General features: G+C 39.3%; 1 protein-coding gene across 1 annotated transcript in view; it reads right to left on the bottom strand.

Moving 5' to 3' along the window:
* The window catches only part of HPSE2 (heparanase 2 (inactive)), a 244,753-nt gene that overhangs the window by 121,745 nt on the left and 108,963 nt on the right, over nucleotides 1-14,045 (bottom strand). Inside the window, exons 6-7 of the mRNA XM_076009652.1 lie at nucleotides 13,116-13,222; nucleotides 7,473-7,587 (exon numbers count right to left, since the gene is read on the bottom strand). Of these exons, the coding sequence (XP_075865767.1) occupies nucleotides 7,473-7,587; nucleotides 13,116-13,222 (222 nt within the window). The remainder of the gene's footprint in view (nucleotides 1-7,472; nucleotides 7,588-13,115; nucleotides 13,223-14,045) is intronic.

Genomic DNA, 14,045 nt, shown 5'->3' with positions numbered 1-14,045 from the left:
AGCCGGGCTTGAGAACCACTGCTCGAATGAAGGAAGGCTATAAGGACTGTGACAACAGGATGAGGGTAGTGAATTCTAGAATAGAAGGCAGGTCTTCTAGAGTCAAGTTTTCAATCCTTTCAATGCTTAAAACCAAATCAGGGATGAAATAAGAGTGATAATAGTTGAAAGTTAGTGAGTGAGGTACCTAATGACTAATAGGTTTTCTAAAATTTTATAAATAAAATTTAAGAATTTACTACACTATTTAATTTAAAATTTACTACACTAGTTAATTTAAAATTTAAGAATGTACTACACTATTCTTTAAGAATTAAAACAGAATTTATGTTTATTTGTTGTATTTCTATTTTCAAAATGGCTTTTGCTTTTATTTAAACAAACCACCACAAAAACAACCGAGTTAGAAAGACACCAAGGTATTATCTTTGATTCTATGGTCACTTCTATCAGAGGCTTATTCGTTGCTCCTAAGGGTCATAACCAGACATCACTGTGCCCTTAATGTTTCCAAAGATAATATCTAAGATGAAATCACCTTAAATTTGTCATATTGTGGTATCCACAAAAGAGCCTTCCAACCCATCAAAGGGCATTTCTTTTTTCCTTTCTTTTTTCTTACTCCCTTCTTCCTTGCTCTCACCATCTGCAGGGTGCTTCGACGATGGCACTGTGCTTCTAGGCTCAAGTGCAGTGAGTCTGTAATTGCTTTTTCTCCCTAATTTATTTAGGTTGCCACACAATTTGCTGTAGCTGTAATCCCTCAGTATTGCAATCTGGGAATAATATAAATGGTTGATGGCAGAGTGAGATTTTCAATTGTGGCATCTCAGTAATTCACATAATGTGCTGTCATTAGCACTTTGATGTGACATATCATGGTTTCCAGGGCTTATTGGGCCATTTATAAATACCAAATGAAGGAGTTAGAGCGATCATTACAACTAGTTATTGCCTTAATTGCCTTTACTGGGAAAAGTTGGCAATATTTTCTCTGGAGTGAAATAAAATGTAATTTTTAGTTTGTCTTTAACCATTTCCAGTAAATCCCTCTCAAGTGCAGGAGTCACAACTTTCTTTTTTGTTCTTTTAATTTTCTAGTAATTTAACTTTTATCAAAAAAATCTACTTTTCACACTTTAGTCTTCATTACCTGAATTGATTTCCAGATATCTGAATAAATATTCAAATTTAGATTATCTCACCACAGTTAAGTCCTGGTTATTAATGATTATTATTGTGATTTGGAGAATTTTAGCAAAATGACTTTATACATAACAATAGCAGTTAATATTTATTGAGTATTTACTATGTGGTAAAAGATACATATGCACTGATTCATTTAATTATTTCCACAAACCCTCTGAGATGGACACTATTATTGTCTCCATTTTATGAGAGAAAATTGATGCTTATTGAGGTCTGAAATGCAGGTCAGTTCGATTCCAAAGCCAATACTTTCAAGCAGTATACTCAAATACTCCCCACTCTCCAACCCCAGCACGGTTAGCCCCATTGTACAGAGGAAGAAATGAAGATTCATGTAACTAGAAAATCATGGTGCTGTATTTCGAGCCTGCATCTTCTGATTTCAGGTATAGAGCTCTTTCTATTTCCTAGGGTGGCTTCCATCTTGGTGAGCTGTTACAACTGCTAGTGTCATTGCCGACATTCTGTGCACACTGCTCAGGCTGATAAAAAGTGAAGAGAACTGGTAGTAGTAAATCAGAGAAGCTTCTATGTAAAAGCATTAGCAGCAAAAAACCTGCCTGCCTGTTCAGATGGAGCAGGGCACAGGCTCTAATCTGAGAAGCCAGAGTTTAGAGACACAGAGGAGAAAAGAAGCAAGTCATGTCCACTGGGCATGCAGCCCAGGTTCTTCGGCCACTGACATGGAGCCAGCCTGAGTCTCAGTGATTGATCCTGCAGCCAAGGATGCCCTTCTCTCAGCAGCTGCAGGTTCCCACAAAGGAAGGCTGCACATGGAGAAGTCTTTGTCAGGGCCCTTAATGAGAGGATTGGGTTTCACATCACAGCTACCCCTAAACAGGTACACTCTGCTGCTTTCATCTTCCTGATGGCTCCCACGGGAAAGAAAAGAAAGAGAAAGGAGGCTACACCAAGAAACAGGTCATAGGCTAGTTTGGCTGGGTTGTTCCTCCCCCGCCTGACCACCTGCAGGTCTGTAGCTTTGAAATTCTTTAATTTTCACACACCCTGTGTGGCCACTGGACACTAATGGGAAAAGCTTTCTCAAATAATTTTTCATAACCTATCCACCATGACTCACTGGAAAATTAGTGCCTCTGTACCTTTGCACATGCTATTGCCTGTGTTTGGAAGATTATCCCCAACTCAAACCTTCTTCCTGTGGCTAACCTGCCCTTCTTCAAGACCCAGCACTGGCACTGTCTCCTCCAGCGGCCTTCCTTGAGGCCCCATGCCTGCCCTCCACCCAGACAAGCCTCTGTATTCCTCTTCTATCCTCCTGTAGCACTTCTACCTCAGTCCCTGCTAACTTCTCTCTCTATTTCTCCTGTGAGCTCCTTAAAGGCAGGGACAGTGTCTGCACTGTTTAGCACAGTATCTAGCACATAGCACGAGTGTAATAAGTGTTTATGAATGAATGAAACATCAATAATAAATGAATACTTGCTTAGCTAATTAAAGCAATCCTTTTGAAACATTCTATTTTTTCTTTAAAAAATAGCCTTTTTTCAGATTTTAAAAGCAATAATGTTGACTGAAGCAATTTTACATGTAAAAAATCCACAGAAAGAAAATAAAAACTGCCTGTAATCCTACCACCCAAAGAAAACTTTAACATGTAGATGCAGCAGTCCCTTCCAATTTTCTATATGTATGTGTGTATATCAAATCTGAATCCTATTGTCATGCCTAATTTTCTCAAGGATTGTGACAATAATTTTTTCAGGTAGATAGAGGTGGCATTTTTATTCCAATTTAAGTGGTGGGAAAACTAGAACCCAAAGATACACATGTAATTCATGGCAGACCCAGGACTAGAACCCATAAATCTTGTTGTAGTCCAGGCTCCTGCTGCCCCCTGTGATGACTCCTGATGGGGTAGTGCTCTTCTTGCATCAATCTAGCATCAGTGGGACAAGGGATTGTAATTGGGTGTTCTTCCTCAATAAAGAGAAGGATTTACACTGAGCCTGTGTCCACACCGTGGCTATGCAGTGCATAAGGGGCACGGTCTCTACCATTTTGAAGGTAACAAGAATGGAGCACCCAGGATCTTGTCCTAGGATCTTGTGTTACCTAACTGTGGTAGGCAGGCACCAGTAAGAGTCAGTTTCTTCCCAATGGTCAAATGATATTTGAACAGTGATAGCTTGGCTCAGAGCATGTCGCTATGTGAGCCATAACCACAGGTTCAATTTCGCCATCGACTAGTGAGTTACACTCTAATCCATAACTAATGATTGTATTTCAGAACAATGTACACAGAAGGTTCTCAATAAGTGTGCACTGGGCTGAATTGATTGTATATTATTATTTGGCAGAGGCATTGAGCATAAAAAGAATGCAGACAGCAAATATCCACACCACTATGTCCAGTGTAGAAAAGGCAACCCAGCGTGATCTAGCTTTGTATGTTTTTCTAAATAGAGAACACTAAATTGTAATCCCACAAACACACATCAGATTATGGGCTCTGCAGATAAAGGGGCCACATCTTATTTATGTGCATGTCCCTAGAATGCCTAGCACAGAGCCAGATACATCTGAGGTATCAATTTTTTTTGAATTGAATTATACTTATGTGAAGACTGCTTTTTCTAGCCTGGCGTGGGAGTTAAGAGATTTTGACTAGTAATTCACCATTCCTTTCTCTGAAAGCTCTGTAAATCAAACTTTTAAAAAAAGCAGCAAGCTAAATTCCAAAACCCTCTCTGAGGAGAAATGCCCACGGCCGGTGGGGTCTGGACTATGTCCACCGAATGCACGGATCTCTTCTACACAAACAGCTCCTACTCCCGAGGGAGCCCATGACTGACTGACCGGCTGTGGAGACTCACACGTCCCCTCTTTCCCAGTGGCAGGGGGGTCAGGGGAAAAGGGTGGGAGTCTAGTGATGAAGCACGGCTGAACTAAATATTCTCTTCTTCCCAGGAGAAGGAAAATCTCACAACAGGAGGAGGGCTGGCACTTTTCTAGAGGAACAACCATGAAGAACATGGGATATAGTTGAAAATTATCTTTTCTGAGGACAAGCTTCTCATTTAAAGGGCCATCCTCATATTCTCTCTTAGCTCGTATTGGCACTTTTGGAATGGCTCTGGCAGAGCTGGCATGGAATGCCACAAACTGAGATGAAGGTTGACTAGACGGGGAAGGGTGATACTGGCATACAGGCTGAGGAGCCATAAGGCCAAGATGCTCACTTCTTCTGAATGTATTCAAGAGCACTGGTTTGGGGAGGCAACCAAAGCACAACTCACTAATCCCCTAAGCTCTTAACAAACTCTCTTGAAGATTTAATCACAACGTAAAATCCACAAGTTTTTATTGGCAGTGTTTAGTTATCAATTGCCCAATTCTCTGAAGTGGCAACCAATACGATTCCCAGGTCTGTCTCCATTACACATTCCGGGGGCCTGCTGGCAATGTCTATCAGATTGGTGTTCTGGTTTAGACTTGTAAATTCTTTCCAGGGGAGACTTAAGACACACTCTCTCAGCTGCCAAGTTCTCTACTTATAAGGTGCAGAATTTATTAGTGCAAAGAAGGATAAAAAGAAAGCCTGCTACCTTTTTAAGTGCTTTTACATACGGTTTCTGTATTAGCGTTTGGTGTTTCCAGAAATACAGCTGCCCAGCTCATTTGAGCCTTTGTGCTAAATCAGTGGAACTTGTTTTTGCTTCCTATGAACTTCTATGAGCTCAGCTTCCACCACATATCAACCGAAGTCTATTGTGCCATGCTTTTTTAAATGAAATCACTGGCAGCAACTTTCATTTGGGGAGAACAAAGCCATGAAGACTTGCACCTTTAACTTATACATGGCCATGCAAAGGTACAGAAAGGGTTGATATGGAATCCAGGTTTGTCCAACTCTGTAAATGAAGAAGACTCTCTAGTCACCCAAAGACAATCTTTTTCCGCCTGTTTCTTCTCTACTTCTCTGACCTTGGATAGGTCACTTAATAACTTTAGTTTCTCTTTAGCAAAATAAGTATAAATAGTAACTTTTATCTTACCAGGCTTTCTTCAGAGCAATTGTGACAAATTGTAATTATCTTATTTATATGTTTATTTATTTTTCATTTCTCAGTATCCATCACTACATTATAAATTCCAAGAGTTCAGGGACCTTGTCTTTTTGGTTCACCACAGTAGCCCATTACCAGGAATAGCAATTCACACATAGTACATGATTAAGAAGAGTGAATGAAATGTGAATGTGTGACGGAAAGACAAAAAGAAAGAAGGAAAGAATGGAAAAAGAACACAGGAAAGAGGGAAGTGTTCAGAGCACTGTTGATGCACCATTTATGAAAGTGACCTATAAATTGTTAAGCATTATCTGCATTACTAAAACATTATAACTAACATCTGAGGCATTAATTATGCTAGAGTGATCTTTTAAAATTGTAAGTTAGATCATGTTACTTCCCTGATTAAAGCCTTCTAATGGCTTTTCATACTACTTAAAACAAAAGCCAAACTATTTTTAGCTTACAAAGCCCTATGTGATCTGAGCCCTGCCCACCTCATTTCCAACAAGTCTCCCCTACCCTGCCATGTCCCAATCACTCTGGTGCTCTTGTGTTTCCTCCAACATGCCAAGTTTGTTCCTGCCTTGGAGCCTTTGTGTTAGCGTCTTCCCCTGCCTGGGAAGTTCTGTGAAATCCACGTAGCTGGGTCCTAACTGTCCATGCGCTCGTGCCTTATGTGCCACCTTCTCAGAGAAGCCTTTCCTATACATGACTCGACAGGAGCCCCTACAGTACTCTATTACTCATTTATTATTATTATTCTTAATTTATCTATTACTAGTCTCTTCTTCAGTGTCTAGTGTTTAGTAAATATTTATTTCTCTGTGACATTACATTTGTTTAATGCTTACATTTCATAGTTTTCTAATTATTTTGTTTTATTTTCACAAGCATTTGGGCTAAAAACAAAACAAACCTCTAGGGTTCCATACTGAAATCTCCCTCTCCACCCCTTCCCACCCAAGCCTCACACACATATCTTGAGAGAGGTATCCTTGTCCTGTGAATGAAAGCAACTGTGCCAGCTGGTTTCAATATTTGTGATTTAATTGGAGTGTTGGAGTCATGCACACCCAGGAGAACAATAATTACTTAGAACTCTAACCTAGAAGGATTATTTTGAGACATGGAAATGGTGTTGATGGTGTCAAACTGTTCTTGGTTCTGGGCTTGGAGCACCCACTGGCTCAGGCTGGGAGGGGAGGGAGTGGATAGAAACAGGCAGAAGGAAGCAAATGGTGAGAACACTCACTGGTTCAAGTTTGCATCTGCTTACTGTGGACCGGAGGGCAGAGATAGTTCTACAGGAAGAACATGGGACCAGAGCACGGGAACAGGGCTGGCTCTCCATCCCCGCTACTCTGCCCCAGCCCAGACTATCGGTCCTTCTGTTAAATGGGGCAGAACTGGATTAGCTCGAAGGAAAATCCCAGCTCTGAATTCTATGAATTGATGAGAGGAATCTCATCTTTTGTGATGACCATGACATCTGTGAGAAAGGATAATCTGTGTGTATTATTTCTGATAAGCATAGCTTTTCTGGACTAAGTGGAATTTCTTTGATTGGCCAATAAGGTCAGTAGACAAACTCCGATCTCTGCTTTTGCCATTCTACTTCATTCTTCTCTTTCCTTTACTTTTCTAGAGAAGTTAGTGCTCTGGGAAAATCCCCTCATTGTCACATAGGAATCAACATCTAACTGTAAGTGCACTTCAGCCACTCCCCAAGAAATGGGTTCCTAGTGTATCCAATCTTGGCTAACACTCCCCCATCTGCTTTCAACATGTTGCATTTGACTTTAACTAATGTCTCCTGTTAGCATTAAAGAAAACAATCTGGAAAAATTCACTCTCAAGCAGAGTTCAAACAGGCCACAAGTAGATGTGGAACTCAACTGCACAGTTTTTTTAACTAATAGTATTAATAATAAATATATTAATATATGTGAATATATGTGTATATGCATACATACATGCATGGATATGTGTATATGTGTGTGTATATATAGAATTGTGTGTGTATAGATATGTGCATGTGGGTGGGTGGGGGGTTGAAGCCAAAAGTGTGTGAAATGGGTCAAGGAAACAAAGATAAGAGTGCTTCTCCCCAATTTATGATATTAACTGATAACAGCAAGAGAAGAAAAATTCTCCTAGTGTGGAACAAGGCATGACCAAAAATGAATGACATGGAAAAGGAATTGGGAATCTTTATCCCACACTTACTGGTAAAGGGTTAAAATTCTGGTCCACGAGGTGATTGTATCCATGGTCAAAAAATGAGTGCCGTATCACAACATCAATGCCCTGATTGGCCAGCATTCCTAAAGTGTTCAGCCATCTAAAAGGCAGAGAAAAAAGGTACATCAATACATTTTTAAATGGCATATAACAAGCTCTGTAGAGATTGGTTATGACATACACATACACACCAACTCCTTACCACCAAATGGACCTAGTATTTTAAAGGAGAAAATTATTTTATGCACTGAATACACAGCTGTAAGAGATTTTAGAGATTATCAAAGCCAACCTCTTCATTTTATAGGAAAAGAAACAGAGGTCTAGGGGAGTAAAATGAATTGCTCTTGGTTATAAAATAGCTTGTTATTAATGACTTATCTTTTACTCCTGAAATACTAACATCCTAGCCACTTGTAATCCTTCCTGGGCACAGAACATCCTATCACAGGAACACACACACCATCAATTCCATCATTCAAACTACCCTGCTTACACCCTGTCACTGTACATGCACCTTTCACAGAATTCTAACTCATATATTCATATGACTTATGTAAAAGTATTTCAGCACTTGTATCCCTCATATATAACTGTTAGCAGTTGATGCAATAATAATTTTCCTTGGCTCTATAATTAACCATTCAGGGATTCAAGTATGCTACCATCACACATATGTTGCTATGGACCTACATTGCTCATATACCTATAATATACCCCACTATGCCAAACACCCACTTTCCAGGGCATGCCACCCTTCAAAAATACTGCCCTCTCAGTTCTTCCAACGCCCACTGCTGACTCTACTTTCTTTATTTAAACATTCAATTAATTCATCGATTCATGCATTCATTTACTTCTCTCACTGTCTCTGTCTCTCTCCTACTTCTGATACATAGAAAAACTACTAATTGTAATAATATATATGTAATAAATGTGACTTAGAGCTTTAGCCTTCTCTATATGAAATATAAAGCATTTACAATCTGTGCCAAGCATCTATGTGTCCAGCTTCATTTGTCATCTCTTACCCCTTCTTCTCTCACCCTAAACCTCATTTCCCACAAGTTCTAAGCCACATAACACTATTCTTGGCTACCCAAATACACAATGTTTTCTCATACTTACCTGATTCTTTATATATGTTTTAACTTCTGCTTAGAATTCCTTTCCTATTCTCCTTTAACCCACCTCTATTTATCTAGCAAATTTCTTCCCATCTGCTAATCTCCATATCAAGTGTTACCTCTTCCTAAACTCTGCTGCCTCAGCCAACAGTAGTACCTTCCTCTGTACTTCCCCAAAACTCTCATTCATACCCTCTGCTAGCCCACTGCCTAGGAATCATGGACTTCTTTTTCTACCTTCCCTGTTGATTAGGATCTCATAAAGCATAGACATCATCTCTCAACTCGTACCCAAAACACCTATCACCATTCCTGGCACAGGGTAGGTGTTCAATACACTTCATTAAGTAGAAATTTATCTGGATAAAATGAAATTCTAGGAACATTGAGAATCACCATTCAGCACAGTAGACAAAAATCACACATAGTTATGATTTCCCAAATCTGAAACCATATGGAGTGGCAAACCCGTGACTTGTAGAAGAATTAAGTTTTTTCCTTGCTGGAATAAAGAGCATTGTTAATTTTATATTATGAACAAATATTATTCATATTTTCAAATCTTTTTCATATTTACAATTATGTTTTATTCTCATAAAAACTAACAAATATTTACTGAAAATTAGAGTTATAAAAATAAAACAAAACAAAAAACAAAAATTTTAAATGGAAAGGAAAATCTGACTAACTAGAGGAGAATCATTTTTGTTATTGTTATTCAAATTGGAACATTGTGACCTAGGAAATTGAAATTACTTTTGGAACATGACATGGCTAAACTACTTGTCTTTATTTTTATTAATTTGGAAAACCTGTGAAGACAGGATAACAGGTTTAGCTTTTCCTTTAGCCACTGAGGCATACGATTAAATATTAATAACTTGTCAAAGGATGTCCTGTGGTAGAACTATAGCATGAATTCTGGGTTAATGCCTATTACATCAGTGTTCTTTCCACATTGAAACAGCACAAACAATAGGGGATATATCTAACAAGTATTTATCTATAAAAACAAATTCTCTTATTCATCTTTCTATCCTTATGCTTATTAAATGAAGAAACAAAACAAGTAAACCCATAATCACATATGTGAGCCCCTACATCTAGCAGCATCTGGATGTCAATACAGGACTATATCTTGGTGTTTTTACATATGAAAATATCCAGTTGTTCACTCATTCATTATTTATTCAATAACACTAATTTTCTTTTTTCAAGACAGGTTCTTGCTCTGTCACCCAGGCTGGAGAGCAGTGGCACAATCATAGCTCACTGTGGTCTAGAACTCCTGGGCCCAAAAAATCTTGCTGCCTCAGCCACCCAAGTAGCTGGGACTACAGGTGGGACCCACCAAGATTGGCCAATTGTTAAATTTTTTTGTGTGGTGATGGGATCTCGCTATATTGCCCAGGCTGGTCTCAAACTGCTGGGTTCAAGCAACTGCACCTGGCCAATAACATTAATGAATGAGCTGTAAATGCTAGACATTATTCTCAGCATTGAGAAGACATACAAAAATGCTTGTGTGATCATGTAAGTCATTGATAAAGCATTGGGTATATAAATGCCTGTGTATACACATCTAAAAGATCAGTATCAAATTCCCACTTTACCTCTCCAGAGCCTAGCATAGTGACCTGCATAGAATATACACATAACAGAAAAATGTTAATTAGTAAACCTGATTTTTTTCACTAATGTATGGGGAGTTTTTGAAGAAACTCTAAAATGAAAGGGAAGAATATGCATCCTTCTCTTCAATTCCATATCCCTATATGCACATCCAGGATCCAGTCATTCAAAAATGACTATGGCCAGTACCACTGCTTCCCCAGGCTCTCAGAGTGGAATGGGTAGTACTAAAGTTATCTTCATCTTCCTCCTGCAATAAAAAGCTCCTGGGAAGGGGAAATAAATGTCTCACAAAGCTCACTTCTATGCTCAGGTAGAGAAAGTTGGTAAAATGACTGGAATATTTCACCAAGGCTGCTGCCCTATCATTATTTACCATTCCACAAAAGTTTATTGAACATTTACTATGTGCCAGACACTAACTAGGTGCTGGAGACTCAGCAGCATGCCAAGCGTATTAGTAGTGCACCAAAGAATCTCAAATATCTGATGGGGAAACATTACTCTTTAATACTTGGTAGCAAAGAATTCTGACTCATGTTTTCATGTGTATGTGTCCTGGTGAACTCATAAGATATATTGAAAAAAGGCCAGAAAAATGCCTTCTTTTCAATTTCTTGCTAGCCTCCTAGAACTTCCTAGAATGCTTTACTTTTTTTCCTTTGAGGAATCAATTTATGCCTGTAGGAGAATGAGACTCAAAGGGCACATGGCTGGGTGCTGCCAGGAGAGTTGAGACCAAAAGGCTAACAAAGAGGTAAGAGAGACCAGGAGCAGAATAAACTAGTTTTTATCTGATCTGTGTCAACCAAGCATCAGATATATGAACTACAACCCAAATCTAAACAGCTATGTCTGTCTGTGTTCTGCAAAGTGACTGTAGAGATCTATGGATGTTTGTCTGACGATCACGAAAAGGCAGGTGTCTGGTGCTTCCATGAAGGTCTGTGGTATTTCTTATTTCACATCATTCCCTGAAGGGCAGAATGTTTGCAAAAACACTCAGGATAAGTGGGCTGCTTGCTGGGCCCTGCAGTGCAGTCCTTTTGTGGTGGCACATTCCTCAGCTGTTCCTCTGCTGATTCCAAGGGGCCCCCATAGTACTGACTGCCAACCTGTTTTCTCACCCTTGCAACAGGGCTCATATCAAACCTATGGGGAGCGTATTTTTGAAAGAAGACTCTCAGCAGTACTGTACCAAATGCTGACTCATTCCATTTCATTCATTTGAACCATGCTTATTGGACAACAACTCTGTGTTACACAATGTTAGATGCTGAGCACACAGAAATAGAAGATCAAGGTATCACCATGAATTATACTGATATTACCTTTATCTATATTTGTCAGAATTTCATCTGTAAAGGGAATCTACTTGACTTGTCTGATTTGTCCTTCACAAATGTATTAAAGAAGCTGCCTTAACAGAAGGACATGACATCTGTATAATTAGGAACAGTTGTTAGTAGCAAAACACAAAGCTGAAGGCAAAGCTGTACAGTTCTTAGGAGGATACTGCTCAACTAAAAAGCCAAGACCACAGGACTGTACTGGACCAGGAACAAGTCACTATTGTTAGTAAGTGGTCCTGAGGGGTTTGTCCCTGCCACATGACAGTGCATGCCAGTCAGAGGCCCTTTAGCTTCTGGATTTAAAGTCATTCTTCAAATGATGGCAGTAGCCTTCAAATTCATTTTCCCATCCCTTCCAAACTCTTGTGCATACTATTACCAAAGCCAAAGTGTTAAAATACAGATCCCTCTCTCTTTCCTCCTCCAAAATCTTCAATGGCTTTTCGTGAGTGTAGAACAGGGCCTCATTTCCTTTACTGGTTTTCTAGACCTTCTGTGATTTGGTGGTAACCCCCCCCTAGTCTCAGCACTCATTACATCCCTGTAGATAACAAGGCTTTAGTCACATTAATAATTCCTCTTTCCTCTGTGCCTTTGCTCATAATATTTCTTTGGACTAGAATGTTCCTCCTTGCTATCACCACCACTCTCTACCGATAGAAATTAGAGTCATTCTTCTATGTCCCACTAAAATACCACTTCCCCCATGAAGCCCTTCCTGATATTCCCAGACAGAGAAATTCTTTATTCCATTGCATATCTGTCAATGTCCTTTAGCAGACAGATCACACAAGTCAGAAAGTAAGGTGGTCTACTGCAGCAGGAAAGAGGCTAAACTCTGGAGCAGACTGCCTGGGTTTGAGCCCAAGCTCTGCCAATAACTAAATGACTGATCTTGGGTAAGTTACTTCAACTGTCTTTCAGTTTCCTCATCAGTAAAATAGGGATAATAATAGCATCTGTTTCACTGAGTTGTTATAAAAACAATAGTATCAATGCCACTGTTTTTTTAATTATTATGTTAATATAAAGACAGTACTTGGCACATGTTAAGCACTTTATACTTAAAAGTATTATTATGACACTAATCTCCCACAGCTTTACAATGTAGTAATCACCTACAGTTCCTCCAATAATATGTTTGTAGAGGGTAAAAACCATGCCTTATTGTTACCTACCTCCCAGGACTACAGTGAAAATTAGAAGAGAAAATGTATATTGTTTGTACTATGTCTTAAACTGTAGACATTGAATAAAGCTCTTATTACTATTATTGTTACAGTTACTACTACTACTATTATCTTTGCTGTGGTACATGTGCCTGACACTTTAGTATCTAGAGAAGGCACTGATCACCGTTTGTTGAATGGTTAAAGACACACCCAAATGCACGGATGAAGAACTTTCAATGGAAAACAAATGTCACCTGCAATGGGTAGAATAATGAACAGTGTCAGAGTTTCACTGTCCCTTTTCTCCTGAAAATCCCTAGCGGGAAAATCACAAGTGTTACTCACAAGAATCCTGCAGCATAGGAGTCTGACAGATTGTTTGTGCCTCCAGCTGAGGTGGTCACCACACCTTCAAGCCAAATCTTCTTTCCCGGAGTGTATGTATTAACCACCTGTTCACACAACAAGAGCAGAAGGGGATAATGACATTTTAAAAGCTATTCCCAAATGAGAAGCAACCCACATTCCCTTAAGGAAGCTTTTCTGATTCCCTGCTACTGGGTGGCCATGACTTGTGCTTTTTTCAGGAAAATGCATCCAGTACAGTAAGTCGAAACACACATCAAAAAGTATTAACATTGACACATGTCCACTCAAAGGAATTATCATTTTTTTCTGTAAGTAAACCTAAGTGACAACATGACAGAACAAGTGCATATTCTGGGACATGAGATGACTGCAACGCCCTTCCCTAGAAAATATAAATCACATTATGTTTCCATATTAACAAGTATTGAAAAGCAATTATTTTCAGCATGTTGTTATGGCACATCTACAATATGTATAATGTCCATGCATCAAAAGTCATAAGTCACAATAAACTAGAGAGTGATGTTTGGGAGAGGTATTTTATAATTACCAGGACATGTATATTGCAACTAAATTTTGAAAATAATTACAATAAGTATAAAAAGAAAAGTCACTGACCCACAGGTGCCAAGTCCCACAAAAGGAGCAACTACAGCTGTCTGCCTTCCAAATATAGGCAAAGCTTCTTGTCAAAGGTGGCCCTCTGAAGTTCTGACATGGCACAGTCCCTGATGCACACAAACTATCCGGCTCATGGTGCAGGCAATCTGGAAAGCACTCTGGCAGTGTTTAGGGGCACTATTGTCTGCTGAATAGCCCCTGAAAGCAGAGCCTGAGTCAAAGGCTTATCTACAAGTAGTTCATTTGAGGAATAATAACAAGGAGCAGGAATGAGGAAGTAGGGGA

Source organism: Microcebus murinus, chromosome 14 (genome assembly GCF_040939455.1).
Source record: "Microcebus murinus isolate Inina chromosome 14, M.murinus_Inina_mat1.0, whole genome shotgun sequence".
Classification (NCBI taxonomy): Eukaryota; Metazoa; Chordata; class Mammalia; order Primates; family Cheirogaleidae; genus Microcebus; species Microcebus murinus.
Note: the sequence above shows the minus strand (reverse complement) of the source record. Positions and strands in the feature narration are given on the sequence as shown.